This window comes from Lepidochelys kempii, chromosome 20 (genome assembly GCF_965140265.1).
Source record: "Lepidochelys kempii isolate rLepKem1 chromosome 20, rLepKem1.hap2, whole genome shotgun sequence".
In the NCBI taxonomy this organism is placed as follows: domain Eukaryota; kingdom Metazoa; phylum Chordata; order Testudines; family Cheloniidae; genus Lepidochelys; species Lepidochelys kempii.
The window spans coordinates 25,299,419-25,322,277 of record NC_133275.1 but is presented as its reverse complement, the minus strand read 5'-3'; the positions used below and the strand labels follow the sequence as shown (position 1 = coordinate 25,322,277).

General features: G+C 64.8%; 1 protein-coding gene across 6 annotated transcripts in view; it reads left to right on the top strand.

The window, feature by feature from the left end:
- The window catches only part of LOC140900756 (venom factor-like), a 41,949-nt gene extending 27,687 nt beyond the window's left edge, over positions 1 to 14,262 (top strand). Inside the window, exons 26-41 of one of the 6 annotated variants that reach the window (XM_073318520.1) lie at positions 140 to 302; positions 1,497 to 1,592; positions 2,331 to 2,484; positions 2,887 to 3,059; positions 3,956 to 4,120; positions 4,504 to 4,563; positions 5,255 to 5,345; positions 5,535 to 5,586; positions 6,202 to 6,289; positions 6,627 to 7,175; positions 8,428 to 8,533; positions 9,740 to 9,829; positions 10,276 to 10,359; positions 11,948 to 12,031; positions 12,708 to 12,843; positions 13,424 to 14,262. In XM_073318520.1, the coding sequence (XP_073174621.1) occupies positions 140 to 302; positions 1,497 to 1,592; positions 2,331 to 2,484; positions 2,887 to 3,059; positions 3,956 to 4,120; positions 4,504 to 4,563; positions 5,255 to 5,345; positions 5,535 to 5,586; positions 6,202 to 6,289; positions 6,627 to 7,175; positions 8,428 to 8,533; positions 9,740 to 9,829; positions 10,276 to 10,359; positions 11,948 to 12,031; positions 12,708 to 12,843; positions 13,424 to 13,559 (2,227 nt within the window). In that variant the 3' untranslated portion in view covers positions 13,560 to 14,262. Of the gene's footprint in view, positions 1 to 139; positions 303 to 1,496; positions 1,593 to 2,330; positions 2,485 to 2,886; positions 3,060 to 3,955; positions 4,121 to 4,503; positions 4,564 to 5,254; positions 5,346 to 5,534; positions 5,587 to 6,201; positions 6,290 to 6,626; positions 7,176 to 8,427; positions 8,534 to 9,739; positions 9,830 to 10,275; positions 10,360 to 11,196; positions 12,032 to 12,707; positions 12,844 to 13,423 lie in introns of those variants that run through there. The other 5 variants (XM_073318525.1, XM_073318521.1, XM_073318522.1 and 2 more) reach the window with 5 other exon arrangements.
- The last annotated feature ends 8,597 nt before the right edge of the window (positions 14,263 to 22,859 follow it).

Sequence of the window (22,859 nt, the reverse complement as noted above, 5' to 3'; positions counted from 1 at the left end):
CTCCCCGCAGTGACGTGTTCGCAGCAGCTCCCTTGGGCACGGTGCCGCCTGCTGCCAGGTCTGGCCAAAGCTCTCCCATGGCCTCGGCACTCCCCTGCCCTCCAGCCCTGCAGACTCATGCGACCCCCACTCCCGGCAGGCTGACCGCCTACATCCTCAAGGTGTTTGCCATGGCCTTGCCACTGGGCGCCCCCGTCGACCCCAGCCAGCTGTGTGCCAGCACCCGGTGGCTGATCGGCCAGAGGCAGGAAGCGTCCGGGTGTTTCCGTGAGGACGCTGCGATTTATACGCCCGCGATGCAGGTACCGGTCGCTCCATTGGCCAGAGGGGAGGCTGGGCGGGAAACGCAGGCCCGACAGATGGTGCGATGGACGCCAGCCCCAGGCCCCCGGCCGTGCCAGGTTGGGCCCTGCCGGACGTTCCCCTGCAGCTCCCTTTCACGTTACAGAACAAGGGCCCTGCGCCTGCTGCTGGCCCTCGCCTACAGCAGGATCTGCACTCACTGCTTGGCCTAGCCACTTCTCTGGTGCCCATCCCCACGGTGTCTGGGCACCTGGCATTCCTCCCTGCTGCACTGGATGGGCTGTCCCAGCCAGGGGGAGGGGGTGATTTTCCAACGAGCTGGGCGGTGCAGCCGCGGTTAGGCGGCCGCGAACGCCAGGGCTAAGCTGTATGCCCTGGCCGGCAAAGCTGGGCCAGCAAAGTCTCTAGTGCGGCCGTGGGCATGCCAGCAAGGCTGCCCCGGGACCGGCGAGCACTGTCCATGCTAGGAGCTCTCTGCTGGCGTGGTATCCCGGGCTAGCCTGATCGGCAAGGCTCTCTGATCACGGGGCACTGGGCAAAGCTGTCCTGGCAAAGCTCCGTCCCTCGCCCGCGGTCACACCAGGGAGCCAGTGATAGCTCAGGGATCAGCACCCCGAGCCCCACCCTCTGCATTCCCTCCCGCTGCTGGCAAGGCTGGGGATGGGGCGCGGGTGCAGGGCGACGGGCCCCGGGTGGGGTTTGTTGCATCAGAGAACAACAGATCCAGCTAGTCCAGTTGCTTCCCCCAGGGGTACTTCCTGGATATAAATTCCTCCTCAGGGAGATGCGGGAGTGAGTCCGGGACTGGGGAGCAGTGCGTTAGCTGAATTTGTCTGCTAAGATGATCTGCAGCAAACAGAGCCAACGTTGCTAGTGGCATCCTTAGGCTTCAGAGTCAACAGCCCATTGGGGCAAGAGGGGCAGTTCGCCCTCCACCCCTGCAGCCCTTGTCTCAGGCTCGCTTCATGCTCTCACCCCTGGGAGGGCTCCGGGACACCCTTTGCCTGAGTGCCCTGGGCACGTGGCCCCCTGGCAGCTGGCTCCGTGGGGCGCACGGGCAGGCTCCTTTGGCGCCTCCCCTCCCTGCCCGGCTGCTGCTCAGCTCTGCCCCTGCCCCGGGCAGGGCTCTGGGGTTGGGGGTCCCACCCGGCTCCCATGCGGCTCGCCCATCCCCCTCTGCTCTTCCTCCGCAGGGCGGGTACCGCGGCTCCGACGCAGACGCCTCCCTCACAGCCTTCGTGCTCGTGGCGCTGAAGGGGGCTGAGTCCATCTGCAGGAACCACGTGAACGTAGGTGGAGGGCGGGCGGCGCGGTCCTGTCCCGGGCGCCCGGCGCGGTCCCCCTCAGCGGCAGTGCTGGGCAGGGTCCTGCAGCCCCCACTTCCTGCGAGTCACGTTCCCCGTGACGCTCAGCCAGCGCGCAGAACAGGAACACCGTCCACACCGGAGCTTGAGGGCTTGAGCAGGACCCCTTAGTCCGGTCCTTCTGGGGGGTAGAGAGCTTAGACCCCCGCTCTGGGCCTCCCCCCTCTTCCCTAGCCCACTCCAAACTGAAAGAAAAACCCCCCTGCGTCCCACCCAGCCTCCCCCCAGCTCCTCCTCCAGCCTTTGTCCAGTTTCCCGGGCAAAAGTGTCCCCTGGCCCCAGCCCCCTCCCGGCTCAGGTGACCGGCTCTCCGGTCTCCCATCCCCAGTGAAACTCCCCTGCCACATTCCCAGGTCAACACTCCCCCCTCCCTGCTGCGTCACGTCGGGCCTCTGCAAAGCAGCCCAGGTGCCCTGGTGATGGGCTTCCGAGAGTCCCCAAACCAGCAGCCAATGCAGGACCGGCCCAGCCCATTGCGATCCTGGCGCCGGGGGCCAGTGTTCCCATGGGCATCCCGCAAGCTTGTCTCTGGGGCAGGGACCCAGTACCTGGGGGGAGCGTGGGGGAAAGGTCCCAGCTGGTCCCCATTCTGCGGCACCTTTCGTGGGCGCTGAATCCCACAGGTCCTGCCCGCAGTCTGTTTTCCTTCTGTCCCGGTGACAGGAGCTTCCCGACGGCCTGTGGAGCGCCCAGGGCTACCTGGAGAGCCGCCTCCGGAGCCTGCAGAACCCCTACAGCGTGGCCATCAGCTCCTACGCCCTGGCCCTGGTGAACAGCTCCCTGGCCAACGCTGTCCTGGACAGCTTCGCCGCCCACAGTGAGTGCAGAGCCGGGGCAGGGGGCTGGGACCGGCGCTCGGCACCGCCCGGGGCTGGGGGCTCAGAGCAAGGCGGGTGCTGAGTGCGGGGCGGGGCTGGGCTGGTGAAGTGGGGCAGGAAGGCAGAGAGGAGGGGGCTGTGCCAAACGCTGGGGGGGGGGCACACGTGACTGTGTGTGTGCCGTGTGCATGCAATGGCAAGTGACTCTGCACCTGTGTGTGAGTGCGGTGGGCTCTGCCTGGGTGAGCTGCGCGTGCGATGCGTGTGCAATGCATGTGAGCTGCGCGTGCGATGCGTGTGCGATGCATGTGAGCTGCGCGTGCGATGCACGTGAGCTGCGTGTGCGATGCATGTGCTGTGTCCCGTTGGTCCCCTGCTGACGGTAGCGCCGCTCTCCACAGACAAGACACACTGGCCCGTGGACCAGCACACGGACCGTGCTCTGTACAGCATCGAAGCCACGGCCTACGGCCTCCTGCAGAAGCTGACACTCGGGCGCTTTGAGGAGACCCACCCCATTGTGCGGTGGCTGGTCGAGAGCAGGGGGTTCGGCGGGGGGTATGACAGCACCCAGGTGAGAGCTGGCGTGGGGGCCCTGAGCGCCAGGAGGCGGGATCGTGCATGGGCCTGAGCATGGCCAGCCCTCCCTCCCGCCCCACATGGGGGTCCCTCCCACCGCTTTGGGGGCTTGGTTCCCAGCTGGTGGCCAGTCAGTGCCCCCCTGGGATCTCAGCCTTGGCGTGCTCACAGCACACAGAGCCACTGGATGAAAACATGGATCCGTCTGCTGGGAGGCCGCCACATGCCACGGCTTTAGTGCCCGAGAACATGCAGGAACCCAAACCAGAGAGAGACAAAGCAGGCTGCTCCCTGTGGCAGGGAGGCCCAACTGCCCCTGGCTGGCTGGCTGCCGACTGACCGCCTCCACGACCCCCCACGCTGCAAGTGAACACACCCCTCCGCACACCACAAGCCTGTGTCCACCATCCCCAGACCCAGAGGTCTCCACCGGGGAGACTCAGCTGGTGCCACGTCCCTAGCAGTCCCTGTGGGGGTGGGGTGGGGTGGGGAGGGGCTGGCCAGGGGTGGAGGTCCCAGGCAGGCCCTGCCCGCACTGCCCCTCGGGGTGGCGACGGGAGGGAGCCAGTCCCAGTGCACCCAGCCAGCAGCAACCTGGCGCGACGGGAGCCGAACCCGCTCCTCCTGCCCTGCCCGGGGGTGCTCGCGGGGCTGCCCTGCCCACCAGACTGGCTGTGGCGCGTGAGGGGCTTTGGAGCAGCCTCCCCCTGGCCAGGCGCCCGCCGCGGCTGGTGCCTCTCCGCACACGGGGCTCGAGCACGTGCTCCGGAGCTTCGCTGAACTGGTGCCTCCATGCCCCTCGCCCGGGTGGGACCTTCCCCAGCGCGCTCTCCCCGCAGCCACAGCCCGGCCCCTCGCGGCCCCTGCTGCCAGCCTCTGCCTGCTCCCCAGACCACGGTGATCGGCATGCAGGCCCTGGCGCAGTACCGGGCCACCGTCCCCGCCGAGAAGGTCGTCGACCTGAAGGTGCGGGTCACTGCGCCCACGCGCAACCTGGCCGAGCTCTGGGACATCAACAACAACAACGCCTACCTGCAGCGGTCCAACTCCAAAAAGGTCAGCCCCGCCCCCTGGCCTCAGGCTCCGCCCCTGCCCCGCCCCTGCCCCGCAGCCCCGCCCCTTCCCCTCGGGTCCCGCCCCCTGCCCTTGGACTCTGCGCTCAGGCCCCGCCCCTAGCATGCAAACCCACCCCCTGCCCTTGATCTCCACCCCCTCCCCTCAGGTCCCGCCCCCTGCCCTTGGGCCCCACCCCCTGGCATGCAGCCACACCCATGGCACAAAGCCACACCCCCTGGGAACACACCTGGCGTACAGGGCTCGCAGACCTGAGCAGAGCTCCCGCCAAGGACCCTGTGCTCCACGGCCAGGGCAGGCGGCTGCGGGCTCCGGGGTGCTGCAGAGCCTAACAGCTCCTCAGCATCTCCCCCTTTCCCCTGCAGTTCTACGCCCAGGACACTCTGAACATCACCGCCCAGGGGAGGGGCACCGGCACGGTGACAGTGAGTGTGAAGCCTGGGCCCGGCTGGTGACCCACAGCCCAACCCAGCCCTGCACCTCCTGGGGAACACGGGGACCGGGGCTCCCATCAGTGGGCTAGACTAGAGAGGAGCAGGGGCCAGGACTCCTGGGTTCTCTCCCTGGCTCTAGGAGGGGAGTGGGGTCTAGTGGTTACAGCAGGGAGGGAGGGGGCTGAGAGCCAGGACTCCTGGGTTCTCTCCCCAGCTCTAGGAGGAGAGTGGGGTTAGTGGTTAGAGCGGGGGGGCTGGGAGCCAGGACTCCTGGGTTCTCTCCCCAGCTCTAGGAGGGGAGTGGGAGTTAGTGGTTAGAGCAGGGGGGACTGGGAGCCAGGACTCCTGGGTTCTCTCCCCAGCTCTAGGAGGAGAGTGGGGTTAGTGGTTAGAGCAGGGGGGCTGGGAGCCAGGACTCCTGGGTTCTCTCCCCAGCTCTAGGAGGGGAGTGGGGGTTAGTGGTTAGAGCAGGGGGGACTGGGAGCCAGGACTCCTGGGTTCTCTCCCCAGCTCTAGGAGGAGAGTGGGGTTAGTGGTTAGAGCGGGGGGGGGCTGGGAGCCAGGAGGACTCCTGGGTTCTGCTCCTGATGCTGGCCCCACCTTGCTGTGCCATGGTGCACCTTGCCCACAGGCTGGCTGGCGGGGGTGACCCCCTCACGCACGCGCTCGGCTTCATTCCCAGCTCCTGACCGTGTACCACACGCTGCCGCCGGTCCGCGAGCACGAGTGCCAGGCCTTCCAGCTGGCTGTGACCGTGGAGGACGTCCCCGAAGGTACAGCGGGGCTGTCGTCTGCTCCCCTGGGAGCCGGCCCGGCTGCGCCTGTGGCCCGGCTGCCCCAGTCCATGTCCCCGAGCCCCGGGTTGACAGAAACGGGGCCCCTCTGCCTGACAGGAGGAGACGCCCCCTGGGGCCCAGCCCCATAGCTCGGCCCTGCCCTAATCCTGCCCTTTGGGTTCGCAGACAAGAAGAAGCACGAATACATCGACACCTTCCGGCTCCGGCTCCAGGCCAGGTAACGACCCGGCCCTGGCGAGGGCAGAACCCGGGCGACGGCTGAGCCAGGGCTGGCTGAGTCTTGTGTCACGCCCGGGGCAGGGGGCTTGCTCCAGGGTCCCTGCGGGGTAGGGCACTTCCAGGGCAGTGCCTTCGCGCCTCCCGCTGCCTAGCAGGGCGGGGAGTCAGCCCCAGCCGTCCCCCGCGGAGATTCTGCCCCCGCCGTGGGTCCGGCCCCCCGGGTCCCTCCACTCTGCTTCACAGCCCTGTACAAAGAACATGAGCAGAGAAAGGCAGGGTGTGCCCCATGGGGCCTTGCCCTCACAACCCTGCCCCTTCCCTGTGCCCCATGGGGCCTGCCCCCTGCCCGCTCTGTGAGACCGGTGGGGCCCTGACCCACCAGCCCTGCTCCCTGCTTGTTCCCTCTTCCCCATGGGGCCTGCCCTCACAGCCCTGCCCCTTCCCTGTGTCCCATGGGGCCTGCCCTGTGAGACCGGTGGGGCCCTGACCCACCAGCCCTGCTCCCTGCTTGTTCCCTGTTCCCCATGGGCCCTGCCCTCACAGCCCTGCCCCTTCCCTGTGCCCCATGGGGCCTGCCCCTGCCCATACCTGAAGGCCACTCTCTGGTCCCTAGGTCCCTGGGGCTGCGGGATGCCACAATGACCATCATCGACATCTCCTTGCTGACGGGCTTCGAGCCCGACCTGGAGGATCTGAAGCAGGTGACTCGGGGTAACGGGCTGGCCCGAGGCTCCAGGCCCCATGGCGAGAGGGTTGCTGGTTCCGGGCCTGAGGCTCTGTGGGGCTGCCATGGGGAGCCAGCCCCGCGCGTGGCCCTGTTAGCCCTGGGGGTCAGAGACAGGGTCCCTGCAGCGCCCACCCCATGGCTTGGCAGGGGAGGGAGTGGAGACTGGGGCACCCCACAGACCGGACCCGCAGCCGGGCTCCTGGGAGCTGGGGGCAGCTTGGGGGGTGCTGCTGGCTGAGGGGGCAGCTGGGCCTGTCAGGGGCAGGGCAGCCCCAGAGCCCCAGCTCAGCCGTGTCTGCCTGGCCCCACAGCTCACCAACAGCGTGGAGCAGTACATCTTCCTCTTCGAGAGCAAGGCCACGTTCAGCAACCACTCCGTCCTCCTCTACTTCCGCCAGGTGAGGGGCCTGGCCCAGCCACCCGCCTGCCCTGCGCCCCGGGACCCTGCCCCTCGTCCCCCCCCAATGTGGGACCCTGCCCCTCGTCCCCCCCACCACTCCGTCCTCCTCTACTTCCGCCAGGTGAGGGGCCTGGCCCAGCCGCCCGCCTGCCCTGCGCCCCGGGACCCTGCCCCTCGTCCCCCCCCAACGTGGGACCCTGCCCCTCGTCCCCCCCACCACTCCGTCCTCCTCTACTTCTGCCAGGTGAGGGGCCCGGTCCAGCCGCCCGCCTGCCCTGCGCCCCGGGACCCTGCCCCTCGTCCCCCCCACCACTCCGTCCTCCTCTACTTCCGCCAGGTGAGGGGCCTGGCCCAGCCACCCGCCTGCCCTGCGCCCCGGGACCCTGCCCCTCGTCCCCCCCCAACGTGGGACCCTGCCCCTCGTCCCCCCCACCACTCCGTCCTCCTCTACTTCCGCCAGGTGAGGGGCCTGGCCCAGCCGCCCGCCTGCCCTGCGCCCCGGGACCCTGCCCCTCGTCCCCCCCCCCACATGTGACCCTGCCCCTCATCCCCTCAATGTGGGACCCTCCCCTTGTGAGACCCTGCTCCTCCCCCACCCCCCGGAACCCTGACCCTCGTCCCTCCCCCTCAATGTGGGACCCTGCCCCCCCCCGCCTCTTGTCCCTTCCCCACAACGTGGGACCCTTTCCTTCCTTCCCCCCCCCGTCCGACCCTGCCCCTCCCTCCCTGTGTCGGACCCTGCCCCTCCCCAACCCAGGGACCCTGCCCCTCACCACAGTACCCCTACCCCACAAGTCTGCTTCCCCCTGAGATGCTCCAACCAAGGCCTCTCACGGTGCAGCCCCGGGTGACTGGGGGCTCTGGGGACCCTGCGGGCTGTACTGAGGGGTGTTGGCCCCCAGCGTGACAGAGAATGGGGTTCCCACGAGGGTGTCTGAGGGCACGGCTGCCTGGCAGTCCGGGGAGGCAGCCAGGAGGGGATGGCGCAGCCTGCCCGGGGGGTGCAGCGCAGACCTGGGGCTGTTCACCCCATGCCGGCAGCGCCCGCGCTGACCTCGGAGACGCCCGGGAAGGGCCCTGCCGCGCCACGCAACCCTGTGGTAAGAGCGCGGGAGCCAATGCCAGGATCGGGGCTGCCTGAGCGCCCACCCCCCGGCCCCCTGGGCGAGCGCCCAGTGCTTCCTGCTGGCCTCTCACCAGGGCCGGGCCCAGCCCCACACGCAGGGGTCAGCTGAGACGGCTCAAGCCAGCACGTGCCCAGCTGGGCTGAGCGGTGCCCAGAGCAGGGGGCCCCGGAGCTGCCCCGAGGGGGTTGGTCAGAGGCTGGCCCCTGGCTGTGTCCTGCCCTCACCGCAGCCCCGCTGGGCCAATGGGCTTTTCCCCGGCGCCCATCCCTGAGCCCTGGCAGCGCTTCCCGCAGGGATTTCTCGGCTCAGGGAGGGGGTTCCCCACGTGCTGGGCAGCGAGGCACAGGCAGAGCGGGTCTGGCCTGGCACTGGGGTTCAGCAGGGCTGCGGCGATTCAAAGGGACCTGGGTCTGTCCATGGGGGGGCACATGCAGAGGTCTGGGGCAGGACCGTCCCGGGCTGCAGCCAGCCTGGGGCACAAGGGGGCAGGTTACCCCCCAGCAGCTGCTGCCGGGTGCCCTGTGGCCCGCCCCAGGCTGGATGGGCCCAGGGCCGAGCCGGCCAGTCTCTCCCCGTGCTCTGCAGGTTTCCAATCAGACGGACACGGAAGTCGGGTTCCGGATTCACCAGCGCCTGGAGCTGGGGCTGCTGCAGCCAGCCGTGGCCACCATCTATGAGTATTACGAGCCTGGTGAGCGGCTGCCTTAGAGGTCCGTGCAGAGGCTGCACCTCGGGGGCGACCGACGCTGCCGGGAAGGCCCCTGCATCAGCGTCTGCACTGGAACCCCGTTTCCACGTCTGGGAGTTCCCCGCGGAGGGAGAGGGAGAGGGCCGGGACGGGGGGCTCAGCCGGGGCAGGGGGCCTGGGCCTGTCCGCGCAGCCCCTGGGGGCTTTCTCCCACCGCACTGCCCCTCTTGTGTGGACGCAGAGCCCCCGCTGCAAAGGGGCTTGCCCGATGCCTGGCAAGGGGAAGAGCCGATACCAGGGCACGGGGCCAAGTGCGGGCCAGGGGCCCTGCACTGCTCGGTGCCCCCAGAGCACAGCTCACAGGCGAGTGGGCGTCGGGGCGAACCGGGCCCCAAGGCAGAGCTGCCCATAGGCTGACGGGCACATGGGGGACCAGCGCCACTCGGAGGCCAGGTGGCTGCCGGTGGGAAGCTCCGGGGGGAGGGAGGGGACACGGGCTCGGGGCCGGTCACTGGCCTAGGAATCTGCCCCTACGGAGGCGCCCGAGGGGCTGCAGGGCAGCTTTGCAAACCTGCCCCTCATTCGGGTGCCCACCAGGGTAGAGCCGGCCCCGATCGTGGGCCCGAACGCGGGAGGGCTGAGATTGATGGGCCAGATTTGCTGTGACGCCCAGGCTGCGCCTCTCCAAGCGTCCCCTCCCTGCTCACCCAGGCTGGCGCGGGGTGGGCGGAAGGGCCCTGCCTCAGCGTGGGGGGTCGGGGGGCGCTCCGGCTGCTCCCTGCTCAGGGGGAGCCCAAGGGGGCAGAGGGCGGGTGAGAGCAGTGGTCGAGGGGCACAGGGCCAGCGCCATGCCCTGCCTGGAGCCAGGGCAGCAGCTGCGCAGAGGCTGGGCGATGGGGGGCCCGTGGCTGCAGGGCAGGGTGCGAGGGGAGGGTTACCCGCAGGCACAGGGTGGGGGTCCGGCTCCAGGCCGGAGCGAGAGAGAGAGAATGGAGTCTCCCCAGGCCTCAGGCCCCCGGAGAGCTGCGCCCACCCCGCTGGCTTAGCACCCAGGGGAGGGGCGCTCGGTGGGTGTCCGGGTGCCCTGCGCCATGAGGAACGGACGGACGTGGAGCAGCCTGGGGGCGGGGGGGGTCTCCAGTGGCAGGAGCTGCCCCTCAGCAGCTGGCCTGGGGAGAACACGGCCTCCGGGTCTCTTCCCCTCCGCAGCCCGGCGATGCAGCCGCTTCTACAACATGCCCTCGCAGAGCGCGCTGCTGCGGAAGATCTGCCAGGAGGAGGTGTGCAAATGCGCCCAAGGTAAAGCCGCGCCCCGCCCGGTCCATGGCCTCGCCGGCCCCTCTCGCTGCCCCGCTGCTCACGGCGCAGCCGCCCCGGGAGGGGGACGCTGGTGCTGGACGTCAGGGACGGGCCACAGCGGCCGGCTCGGCGTGACAGTCACCCGCCAGCGTGCGGGCCTCGCACTTCCCCGCGGAGTTACCCGCGGCCGGGCTCTGTGCTGAGGCTCGTTCCCCGCTGCCCGGGCCACCTGCGGGGCCGAGAACTCATTGGGGCTAACGCTCGCTGAGCGGTGCCCGGAAACACACCGGCTGAGCCGGACCCTGAGCCCCACGTCCCCTCGGTGTCTGTTGGGCTTCGGACCAAGACCGTGAGCCCCCATGTGCCGTGGGAGGCTCTCACCACGTCCCTGTGGGCTACTGGGCAGGCCGGGACCCCCTCAGACCTCTCCCCTTCCATGCACTTAGACAACTGCCTTCAGCTGACCCCTCCCCACGGCCTGACGGAGGACAATCTCTACGAGAAAGCCTGCGACACTGGCATGGACTACGGTAAGCCCCGGGTGGGCTCACGAGGGGGCTGAGAGCGCTCGGCGCTGCTCTGCTGCCATCGAGGGCGTTACCTTGCGGCATGTGTCCCAGTTGTCACAGGCTCTGGCTCTCCGGCCCCTGGGCGGGACCCCCTTCAGTGTGACAGCCCTTCTTGGGGGATCCCCCTCTCGGGGGTTCAGCCCTCCCACCTGCTGGAGCCGCACCTCGCGGAGCCTCAGCCCGCCTGTCTCTGCCGTGGGCCCTCAGGGAGTCCCCTCGCTCTGGGCCCCCGGGGCCTCCACCCCCCAAAGGGGATGATGCCCCCACCCCCGTTCTCTAGACCGGAGCGACTCTCGGCCAGCGTAAGGCAGGAGGGTTTAGTGAGCATCTGAACCCAGCACCGGAAACTCTCCGGCCTCAGGCCTGGCCTCCCTCAGCCCAGCACATCCCAGCCTCCCCTGCACCCAGGGGGGCTCTGCCTGCCCCCTCCCTCCAGCCCCGAGCCCCCACTTCCAGCCGATCATCCTATATCACTTCCCCCACCAGCACCTCCCCTGTCCTTTGTCCTCCCTCCCAGGTAAACAGGCCGCCTGGGCCCCCTCGCCTCTGTCCTCTGGCCCCTCTGGCTGGGACCGGCTGGTCAGGTCACCAGTGTCCTCCCTCCTCAGCCCTTTGTCCTCCCACTGGCCAGACCCGGCTGGGACTCCCGAGCTGGGGTGGGCCTCTGCTCACCAGGTCACTGCTCACTAGGGTCCCCCATCTCCAGGCAGCTATCTGGGGTCCTGGCTGCTAGGTGAGGTCACACCTGGTGCCCTGCACCAACAAACTCCTTCTCCCACCCCCTCATTACACATGCAGCACACAGGGAAACTGAGGCACACACAGTGTTCTTGCAAAATTCTAAGAAAATCCCCCAGTTCCTCACACCTGACAAGGCGCCGGCCAATGATGTTGAAAGGCAGCAATTCCAAACCAGCCAGTGACATGCGGTGTCGTTAGCCTGTGGAACCCACTGCCACAGGATGGGATGGGCCCAAAAGCTCACGAAGGGGCACAGGGTGACCGGACGTTCAGTGGAGAGCAAGAGCAGGCAGTTACTGTGAACAGAGTTTGGGAGGGGGAGAAAACCTGCTTCTGGCTTAAACCAACCTCTGACTACTCGGGGTCAGGACGAGACCTTCCTGGGGGCAGCTCGTCCTCCTGCCCTGCGGGTGTTTTGCCCCTTCCTGAAGCAGCTGCTGCTGGGCCCGGGACACCAGGCTGGATGGGGCTCGGGTCAGAACCCATCTGCTGGCTCCCACCCCTGGCAGTCTGCCCCCCTTGCCTTCGGCCCCCTCGTAGCCCGGCTGAACGTCCCCCCTCTGCCAGGCCGAGCTGGGGCCACCCGGCTCCTTGCCTGCTCAGCCCTGCAGTGTGAGGTGTAAACGCGGCAGGCGGTTCTGGGGCCAGGGCAATGCATGGACGTAACAGACCCTGGAGACAAGCAGGGGGCCCCTGGAGCGGGGGGTTCTGGCTCTGCCCTCGCCCCCTTGGCTGAAAGGTCCGGGCCTGCGCGGCACGCGGGGTCCCTGGGACACGGCTCACCGCTGGCTCCTCTCCTCTGCCTCAGTCTACAAGCTGCAGCTGGAGCAGCGGGAGCCGCTCAACGGCACCGTCTCTTACAGCATGAGGGTCCTGGCCGTCATCAAGTCTGGTGAGCGCCGCGGGCAGGCTGGGCTGTGAGCGGAGACCCCCGAGGGTCCACGGGGGAGGGAACAGCAGGGGGCTTTTCCCTGTCAGTGCTGGCCCCACTGCCCCACTGGGCTGCAGGGAATGGGGGGCTCGGCAGGGGGCGCTGGAGGGAGCGGGGCAGGGGCTCAGCGGGGGGCACGCTCCCCTCAGTCAGTGCTGGGCCCAGTGCGGCGCTAGGGGGCGCTGTGCTGCTCAAACTTCTGTCAGGTTCAAAGTCAAACTGTGGGGCCCTGCCCCCTGGCACCCATGGAAACCTGCTGTGGGTCTTTGCAGGACTAGTGGGGTCCCCCGGCCTGGCCAGATCCCCCAGGGTAGTTACACTCCACCCCCCCCGACATTTCCCGGCAGGGTCAATGGGTTTCATTTTGCCAATTCCTCCCCTGCCCTATGGAGTGGGAGCTGACGAGCAGCCTGGGCAGGGGTCCCGCCCCCCTCTGCCCTCTAGGGAGCTGGGGGGGGTCACTTGGGGGCACAGGCCCCTCAGGGATGCCAGGAGCTCTTGCCACTGTCCTGAGCCGTTTCCAGCTGGGAAGCGGATGCCCTGGGGGAAAGGGGTGCCCTTCCCTTGCTGTGGGCAGCGCCCCGCCGGCAGGGAGGTGCCCCCCACCGTTAGCCTGACCCACGATCCCTTCCCCCAGGGACAGACGTGGAGGTGAACGGGAAAGTGAGGAGATTTGTCTCCCACGCGACCTGCGAGGCCGCCCTGGACCTGCGAGAGCAGGGTCAGTACCTGGTGATGGGCCGGACGCGGGATCTCTGGCTGTCCAAAGACAGGTGCGTGTCCCCTCCCCTGTGGCTGGCGCGTACCGGAGCCGGGGGCTGTGGCATGGCTCAGCATGAGCCCAGCTGGGGGTTGGCGCCACAGGGGGTCTCGGCAGCTGGGAGCTCCCTGGTGTGCCCGACCGAGCAGGAGTCCGTTTGCAGCGCCCGGGGCAGCCCTGGCCAGAGCCAAGGAGCCCCTAGGCAGCCATAAGGGGCTGATCCGCTGGGGGCGACTGGCCGCACGAAGCTGCGGGGTCTGGAGGTCGGCTCTGGACGGGCCCTGGCTCGATGTGCTGGAGCCCTGGCACGTGCCCAGCTCTGCGCGCCTGGGGGTCACACACTTCCAGCAGGGCTGATGGGGAGCATAGAGCTCTGCCCGCTTGGTGCTGGGCCCAGCTGTCCCTGCTCCCTCGGCCAGAATGGGCTCAAAGCAGCCCCAGCCCCCCCCCGCCCCCGGCTGAGGCTCCCTGGTCTCTTGGCTGGTACGTGGCCAGCTAGGGGGGCACCCGGCCTGGACAGGGGCATGTGGGCCCGTTCCCATGTTCTGCGCCCCCCGGCACTGACAGGCACCTTCTCCCATCCTTGTAACCAGCTACACCTACGTCCTGGGGAAGACGAGCTTCATCGTGCCCTGGCTGAGCCCGGAGGAAGCCGGAACCGACAGGAGAATGAGAAGGTTCCTGCAAACCCTCGAAAACTTCGCCAACTTTGAGGGCTGTGACACCTAGATCCTGCAGGACCCCCAGCCCCACCCCCAAGGTCCCTGCAAGACCCCCACCCCCATCCCCACAGCTGCTGCCACACACCCTGCAGGGCTCTTCCCCCTGCCCCCACTGTTCCTGCAGGACCCCCCCCCATTCCCTCTGCCATGGTGCCCCCACCCCTGGACTCTCCTCACCTGTGCAGTTGCAGGCAGGAAGCTTGGACCCGCTGCTGCAGTGTATAAGCCAGTCAACATAGGCAAGGGGGGTGTGACGAAGTGGGACTGTTCTTAATGTTTCCTCTGAATAGTGTGGGGGTGCCTCAGTTTCCCCTATGAAGTTCTTAAGTATCTAGGTGGTGGGATAAGGGTGTATGATCATTGCAGACCCCTAGAGGGCAGGTGTGGGCAGGGGTCTGGACACAGAGAATGGCCGACACCCTGTTTTCTGGCCACTGATGGCCTGGGCCCTTCCCCCCTGCAAGGTGAGAGCTAAAGGGTTGGAGAACAAAGGAATCCGGTGACCTCCTGGCCCGGGAAAGAGACAAAGCCCAGAGGAGGAGGGGCTTGGAGAGTTTCAGTTTGGGGGCTGGCTGGGACATGGAGTGAAGAGAGAAGTGGTGGTCTGGCTCACTGCCCCCCAAAATGGACCCAGCTGAGGGGTCCTGTTCTCTGCACCTACAAGCTCTGTGTTAGACCATGTCCCTGTTGTCTAATAAACCTTCTGTTTTCCCAGCTGGCTGAGAGTCACGTCTGATTGCGGAGTTGGGGGGCAGGACCCTCTGGCCCCCCCAGGACCCCGCCTGAGCGGACTCACTGGGGGAGGCGCACAGAGGGGCAGAGGAGGCTGAATGCTCCGAGGTCAGACCCAGGAAGGTGGAAGCCGGGTGAGCTGTGTGTCCTGCAGACAGGCTGCTCCCCGAGAGGAGACTTCCCCAGAGTCCTGCCTGGCTTCTGATGGAGCAGTTCCAGAGCATCGCTCGGGAACGCCATGACAAAGGGATGGTTAGGGTCACCCAGTCGGCCCCCTGCCTAGCACCGGCCGGAGAGCCGCCCCCAGGACCCTGCACAGGGCACCAGGCTCCGCTTCAGCCACAGCTGCTCTGGGTGCAGAGAAAGATTCTCCCACTGCGCCGTCTCCATTTAATGTGGATAAATGTCAAGTAATGCACACTGGAAAAAATAACCCCAACGATACATACAATATGATGGGGGCTAATTTAGCTACAACTAATCAGGAGAAAGATCTTGGAGTCATCGTGGATAGTTCTCTGAAGACGTCCAGGCAGTGGGCAGCGGCCGTCAAAAAAGCAAACGGGATGTTAGGAATCATTTAAAAAGGGATAGAGAATAAGACAAAGAATATCTTATTGTCCTTATATAAATCCATGGTGCGCCCACATCTTGAACACTGCTTACAGATGTGGTCCCCCTCGTCTCAAAAAAGATAGACTGGCATTAGAAAAGGTTCAGAAAAGGGCAACTAAAATGATTCAGGGGTTGGAACAGGTCCCATATGAGGAAAGATTAAAGAGGCTAGGACTTTTCAGCTTGGAAAAGAGGAGACTAAGGGGGGGGTACGATAGCGGTCTATAAAATCATGAGTGGTTGGAGAAAGTGAATAAGGAAAAGTTATTTACTTGTTCCCATAATATAAGAACTAGGGGCCACCAAATGAAATTAATGGGCAGCAGGTTTAAAGTTCCTCTTCACTCAGCACACAGTCAACCTATGGAACTCCTTGCCTGAGGAGGTTGTGAAGGCGAGGACTATAACAGGGTTTAAAAGAGAACTGGATAAATTCATGGAGGTTAAGTCCATTAATGGCTATTAGCCAGGATGGGTAAGGAATGGTGTCCCTAGCCCCTGTTTGTCAGAGGGTGGAGACGGATGGCAGGAGAGAGATCACTTGATCATTACTTGTTAGGTTCACTCCCTCTGGGGCACCTGGCATTGGCCACTGTCGGTAGACAGGATATTGGGCTGGATGGACCTTTGGTCTGACCCAGTATGGCCCCTCTTATGTTCTCTCACACTGCTGGACAGGGCAGTGGGGCCCTTCAGAGTGAGGCCTGAGACCCTCCTAGCGTGTTGTGTTGAGTCCCTTCCCCTCCCTGGGCATCAGTTTCCCCTCCCATCTAGTTTGACTGTGAGCTCTTTGGGCAGGGACTGTCTGTCTGTGCAGCGCCTGGCATGATGGGGCCCTGATCTCGGTCGGGGTCTGTGCAGCGCCTGGCACGATGGGGCTGTGATCACATCAGGCCTCTAGTAGCTGCAAATAGAAACACGCCTGAAGCTGCCCAGGGTGGGGTCAGTAACAGGGTGCTGAGGGAGTGAGGCACTGTCATGGAGTGTGGGGGAGTCTGGGGCCTGCACCCCTCTTCCTGGGATTCCCTGAGACTCTCAGCCAGCCAGTAAAGTGGAAGGTTTATTGGACCACAGGAACACAGTCCACAACAGAGCTTGTGGGTACACCCAGGACCCCTCAGTCACGTCCTTCTGGGGAGCAGGGAGCTTAGACCCCAGCCCTGGGGTTCCCTGCGTTTCTCCACCCAGCCCCAAACTGAAAACTAACCCCCTCCCCCCACCAGGCTCCCTTCTGCAGCCTCTGATCACATTCCCGGGCAGAGGTGTCACCTCCCCCTCCCCCTCCTGGCTCAGGTGACAGGCTCTCAGGTCTCCCATCCCCAGGGCACATTCCCAGGTCAACACTCCCCCCTCCCTGCTGAGTCACATCGTCACATCTCTCCCCCCTTTGAGACTGAACTGAGCGGGGTCACTGTGACCAGTGACCTGGGGAAGTTCGGGGCCCCCTCTCCGGGACAGCGCATCCGCTATCAGGTTGGCACTTCCCTTCACGTGGACCACGTCCATGTCGTAATCCTGCAGGAGCAGGCTCCATCTCAGGAGCTTGGCGTTGGCTCCTTTCATCTGGTGCAGCCAGGTCAGGGGAGAGTGGTCGGTGTACACGGTGAAGTGTCGCCCAAAGAGATAGGGCTCTAGTTTCTTGAGGGCCCACACCATGGCCAGGCACTCCTTCTCGACGGCCGCCATCCCCACCTTGCACTTCTCCGCTTTTACAGTCAGCCCAGCCCCCTGGAGTCGGTCCAGCACTTGTCTAACCTGGGACACGTGGTCCTCCCATGTCTGGCTAAAGACACAGATGTCATCAATATACGCCACGGCAAAACTCTCCATCCCCCTCAGTAGCTGATCCACCAGGCGCTGGAAGGTGGCCGGTGCTCCCTTGAGGCCGAAAGGCAGGGTCAGGAACTCATAGAGCCCCAGAGGGGTGATAAAGGCCGATTTCAGTCGGGCATCTGCATCCAGCGGCACTTGCCAGTAGCCCTTTGTAAGGTCCATGGTGGTAAGGTACCGAGCTCCTTCCAGCTTGTCTAGGAGCTCATCAGGCCTGGGCATGGGGTAGGCATCAGATACAGTGATGGCATTGAGCTTCCGATAGTCCACACAGAACCGGACCGACCCATCCTTTTTGGGGACCAGCACCACCGGCGAGGCCCAAGGGCTGGCAGAGGGCTGGATCACCCCCAAAGCCAGCATGTCCCGGACTTCTCTTTCCAGGTCCTGAGCAGTTTTCCCTGTGACTCGGAAGGGGGAGCATCTTATCTGCGGGTGCGACCCTGTCTGCACCCGGTGGACAGTCAGATTAGTGCGTCCAGGCTGGTTGGAAAACAGCTGTCGGTACGGATGCAGCACCCTCCTGACCTCAGCTTGCTGGGCAGGGGTTAGCTGATCCGAGAGGGGAATTGTTTCCAGGGGGGAACCAGCTCTGGTCCCAGGGAATAGATCTACTAAAGGGTCATCTCCCTGCTCCTCCCACTGTCCACACACGGCCAACACCACATTTCCCCTGGCATAATATGGCTTCATCATATTCACATGGTACACCCGGCGGTGGTGCGCCCGGTTCGACAGCTCCACCACATAGTTTACCTCATTGAGCTGCTTGACGACCTTGAAAGGGCCCTCCCAGGCGGCCTGTAGTTTGTTCTTTCTCACTGGGATGAGAACCATCACCTGATCCCCGGTGGCGTAGGCACGGGCCCGTGCCGTGCGGTCATACCAGACCTTCTGCTTCCTCTGGGCTCTGGCCAGATTCTCCCTGGCCAGGCCCATGAGTTCAGCCAGTCTCTCTCGGAAGATCAGGACATACTCCACCATTGACTCTCCATCGGGAGTGGCCTTCCCCTCCCACTCCTCTCTCATCAGGTCCAGGGGGCCCCTCACCCTCCTGCCATATAACAGTTCGAAAGGCGAAAATCCGGTCGACTCCTGGGGCACCTCCCTGTACGCGAACAGCAGGTGAGGTAAGTACTTGTCCCAGTCCTGCGGGTGCTGGTTCATAAAGGTTTTCAGCATCATCTTTAGCGTCCCGTTAAACCTCTCCACCAGCCCATTGGACTGGGGGTGATACGCTGAGGCCCAGTCGTGCCGGACCCCACATTTCTCCCACAAGCACCGGAGCAGGGCCGACATGAAGTTGGAGCCTTGGTCTGTCAAGACTTCCTTGGGGAACCCCACTCGGCTGAAAATGGTCAGGAGCGCATCGGCCACGGTGTCTGCTTCAATGGAAGCTAAGGGCACTGCCTCGGGGTAGCGGGTGGCAAAATCTACCACCACCAGAATGTATTTCTTCCCCGACCGGGTCGTCTTGCTGAGAGGCCCCACGATGTCCATGGCCACCTTCTGGAAAGGCTCCTCTATGATGGGCAAAGGTCTCAAAGCCGCTTTCCCCTTGTCCCGGGCCTTCCCCACCCTCTGACAGGGGTCACAGGATCGGCAATACTGCCGGACCGTGGTAAAGACCCCGGGCCAGTAAAAGTTCTGTAGCAACCTCTGCCGGGTGCGCCGGATTCCCTGGTGCCCTGCGAGGGGGATGTCATGGGCCAGGTACAGGAGCCTGCGGCGATACTTCTGGGGGACCACCAGCTGCCTCCTGATCCCACAGGACTCTACTTCCCTTGTGGGAGCCCATTCTCGGTACAGGAACCCCTTCTCCCACAGGAACCTCTCCTGGCAGCCTCTCCTCATGGTCCGTACCACACTGAGGTCGGCCAGGTCCCTGAGCTTCCGCAAGGAGGGATCTTGCCTCAACTCGGCCTGGAACTCAGCGGCTGGGGAAGGGATGGGGACCGGCTCCCTGTCACTGGCCAGGCCTGAGGCCACAGCCTCTCTGAGCCGTGCCCCTCGGCGCTCCCTCCCCACCAGGGTAGGGTCCTGCACCCCCAGCGTGGTACCCTCCCCAAGGTCAGGGCGCAGGGCCCCTTGCTGGCTCTGGCTACGGGTCACAACCAGGGCAGTCTGGGGGTTGCTTGACCAGTCCTCTAGGTCTCCCCCCATCAAAACCTCAGTGGGCAAATGGTGATGCACCCCTACGTCCTTGGGGCCCTCCTTGGCCCCCCATTTCAGGTGTACCCTTGCCACGGGCACCTTGAATGGGGTCCCACCCACCCCCGTCAGGTGGTAAGCTGGCAGCTCCCCTTGCCTGGGCCATCTGCCCCTCGTCCAGCTGGGTTCCTGAGTAGGTGGCCTCTCTGTCAGCTCTGCCCAGTCTGTCCCTGAGCCTGGGGCACTGGGTCCGTACGTGGCCTCTCTGGCCACAGTGATAGCAGCTCAGGTCACGTTGGTCCCCTCGAGCGGGTCGGAGGGGCCCGATGCCAGGCGTTCCCCTTGGGAGGGGGTTCTCCCTATTTCCCCGCTGGGAGGTCCCCTGGTGACTCTCTCTCTACATTGGGGGGGAGGGGCTGTTCTTTTGTGACTCCTCCCGGCTACCCCTGACCGACTGTTCACAAACTCGTCGGCCAGCTGCCCTGCGTGCTGGGGGTTCTCGAGCTTTTTGTCCACCAGCCACAGCCTCAGGTCGGAAGGGCACTGATCATACAGTTGCTCCAGTACGATTAGGTCCAGCAGGTCCTCTTTAGCTCGGGCCCCAGCTGTCCACTTGCGGGCATACCCCTGCATCCGGTTGGCCAGTTGTAGGTAGGTGACCTCAGGCGTTTTACGCTGACTCCGGAACCTTCTCCGGTACATCTTGGGGGTCAGCCCAAACTCACGGAGCAGGGCCTGTTTGAACAGTTCGTAGTCATAGAATCATAGAATATCAGGGTTGGAAGGGACCCCAGAAGGTCATCTAGTCCAACCCCCTGCTCAAAGCAGGACCAATTCCCAGTTAAATCATCCCAGCCAGGGCTTTGTCAAGCCTGACCTTAAAAACCTCTAAGGAAGGAGATTCTACCACCTCCCTAGGTAACGCATTCCAGTGTTTCACCACCCTCTTAGTGAAAAAGTTTTTCCTAATATCCAATCTAAACCTCCCCCACTGCAACTTGAGACCATTACTCCTCGTTCTGTCATCTGCTACCATTGAGAACAGTCTACAGCCATCCTCTTTGGAACCCCCTTTCAGGTAGTTGAAAGCAGCTATCAAATCCCCCCTCATTCTTCTCTTCTGCAGGCTAAACAATCCCAGCTCCCTCAGCCTCTCCTCATAACTCATGTGTTCCAGTCCCCTAATCATTTTTGTTGCCCTTCGCTGGACTCTCTCCAATTTATCCACATCCTTCTTGAAGTGTGGGGCCCAAAACTGGACACAGTACTCCAGATGAGGCCTCACCAATGTCGAATAGAGGGGAACGATCACGTCCCTCGATCTGCTCGCTATGCCCCTACTTATACATCCCAAAATGCCATTGGCCTTCTTGGCAACAAGGGCACACTGCTGACTCATATCCAGCTTCTCGTCCACTGTCACCCCTAGGTCCTTTTCCGCAGAACTGCTGCCTAGCCATTCGGTCCCTAGTCTGTAGCTGTGCATTGGGTTCTTCCGTCCTAAGTGCAGGACCCTGCACTTATCCTTATTGAACCTCATCAGATTCCTTTTGGCCCAATCTTCCAATTGGTCTAGGTCCTTCTGTATCCTATCCCTCCCCTCCAGCGTATCTACCGCTCCTCCCAGTTTAGTATCATCCGCAAATTTGCTGAGAGTGCAATCCACACCATCCTCCAGATCATTTATGAAGATATTGAATAAAACCGGCCCCAGGACCGACCCTTGGGGCACTCCACTTGATACCGGCTGCCAACTAGACATGGAGCCATTGATCACTACCCGTTGAGCCCGACAATTTAGCCAGCTTTCTACCCACCTTATAGTGCATTCATCCAGCCCATACTTCCTTAACTTGCTGACAAGAATACTATGGGAGACCGTGTCAAAAGCTTTGCTAAAGTCAAGAAACAATACATCCACTGCTTTCCCTTCATCCACAGAACCAGTCCCCTGCCTCCGCCCCTGTTATTCGGCTGTACACCTCCACGGCTTTGGGGTCCAGTAAGGGGGTGAGAAACTGGAGCCTGTCGGCAGGGTCAACCCTGTGCATCTCGCAGACAATCTATGTCCTCCCCCTCCTTCCGCTGGGCCAGGAAGCACTTATCAAAGCTCCTTGCAGTCTTGGGTCCCCCCTCATTCACCGCAGCCGGGACCCCACTGCTCCTCAGCCTGGCCAGCTCCAGCTCATGCTGTCTCTGTTTCTCCTCCTCCTGCTCATGCTGGCGTTGTTTCTCCTTCTCCTTCTCCTCCTGCTCATGCTGACGCTGCTTTTCAGGATCCTCCAGCTCCCTCATTTTCATCTCCCTCTCCCATTCCAGCCGCCTCCGCTCCAGGGATGGGGAGCTCCGCCGGGAGGATCCCCTGCTGGCTGCCGGGGTCAGGGTGCCCTTGGTATTCGCCGGGCTTCCCGCAACCCCTTCCCCAGGCCTAGGTAGGAAGGGTCTCGGGATGTCCTCGGCAGCAGTCTGACCCCTCCCAGCCCGGTCAGGCCCCAGGGCCCATGCTGCGTCTGCCGGGCGGCTTCCCTCAGGGACAGGGATCGGGTCATCCAAGCGATCCCTCTCCTCCAACTGGGCAATCAGCTGTTCCTTGGTGGACCTCCCGATGCGCAGCCCCCTCTGCCTGCACAGCTCCACCAGGTCGCTCTTAAGGCGTTTAGCGTACATCTCCCTGCTGGCCACTCGCAGGCCGGGCAGTTGTCACAGAGTGGGGGGGAGTCCGGGGCCTGCACCCCTCTTCCTGGGATTCCCTGAGACTCTCAGCCAGCCAGTAAAGTGGAAGGTTTATTGGACAACAGGAACACAGTCCACAACAGAGCTTGTGGGTACAACCAGGACCCCTCAGTCACGTCCTTCTGGGGAGCAGGGAGCTTAGACCCCAGCCCTGGGGTTCCCTGTGTTCCTCCACCCAGCCCCAAACTGAAACTAAAACCCCACCCAGCAGGCTCCCTCCTGCAGCCTCTGTCCACATTCCCGGGCAGAGGTGTCACCTCCCCCTCCCCCGCCTGGCTCAGGATACGGGCTCTCAGGTCTCCCAGGGAAACTCCCCTGCCACATTCCCAGGTCAACACTCCCCCTCCCTGCTGTCCTCGCAGGCGGCCCCTTGCCCCATCGAGCCCCAGCTCCCTCCAAAGAGGGTTGGAGCTGCTGGCACTGCAGAGAGGTCGGCCAGGTGCCCGGCCTGCTCTGGGGGATGAAGGCTACTCTGGGGCACCCCAGGATTGAGGCAGGCGTGTTACACCCCCGTTTTCACACCTACCCTGTTTTGAGAAGGCAAAGGGGAAGGATCAGGCCTGGGGCAGGGGTTTGGCTCCTTGGACCAGCCAGGCGAGGACCCATCTAGCCTGGTACCCTGCCTCCGGCAGGAACAGCACCCCAGAGGAAGGGCTGGGGACCCTCCTGGGGGTCGGGACGAGCCCCCTCTGGGGCCAAAGGCGTTTCCAGGGGCCTTCCTCCCACCGCAAAGCAGCCCGACCCCCCATCAGGTCTCAGACACCGGGCAGAGCCCAGCAGGGAATAGGAGAGACGCTTCCCCGGGGCTGGAGGGGGGAGGAGCCCGGGTGCCCCCGGGCGCTGTGAGGGTCCGGGCGCCCGGCGCTGGAGGGGGGAGGAGCCCGGGTGCCCCCGGGCGCTGTGGGGGTCCGGGCGGGGCCCGGGTGCCCCCGGGCGCTGGGGGGGGTCCGGGCGCCCGGCGCTGGAGGGGGGAGGAGCCCGGGTGCCCCCGGGCGCTGTGGGGGTCCGGGCGCCCGGCGCTGGAGGGGGGAGGAGCCCGGGTGCCCCCGGGCGCTGTGGGGGTCCGGGCGCCCGGCGCTGGAGGGGGGAGGAGCCCGGGTGCCCCCGGGCGCTGGGGGGGGTCCGGGCGCCCGGCGCTGGAGGGGGGAGGAGCCCGGGTGCCCCCGGGCGCCCCCGGGCGCTGTGGGGGTCCGGGCGCCCGGCGCTGGAGGGGGGAGGAGCCCGGGTGCCCCCGGGCGCTGTGGGG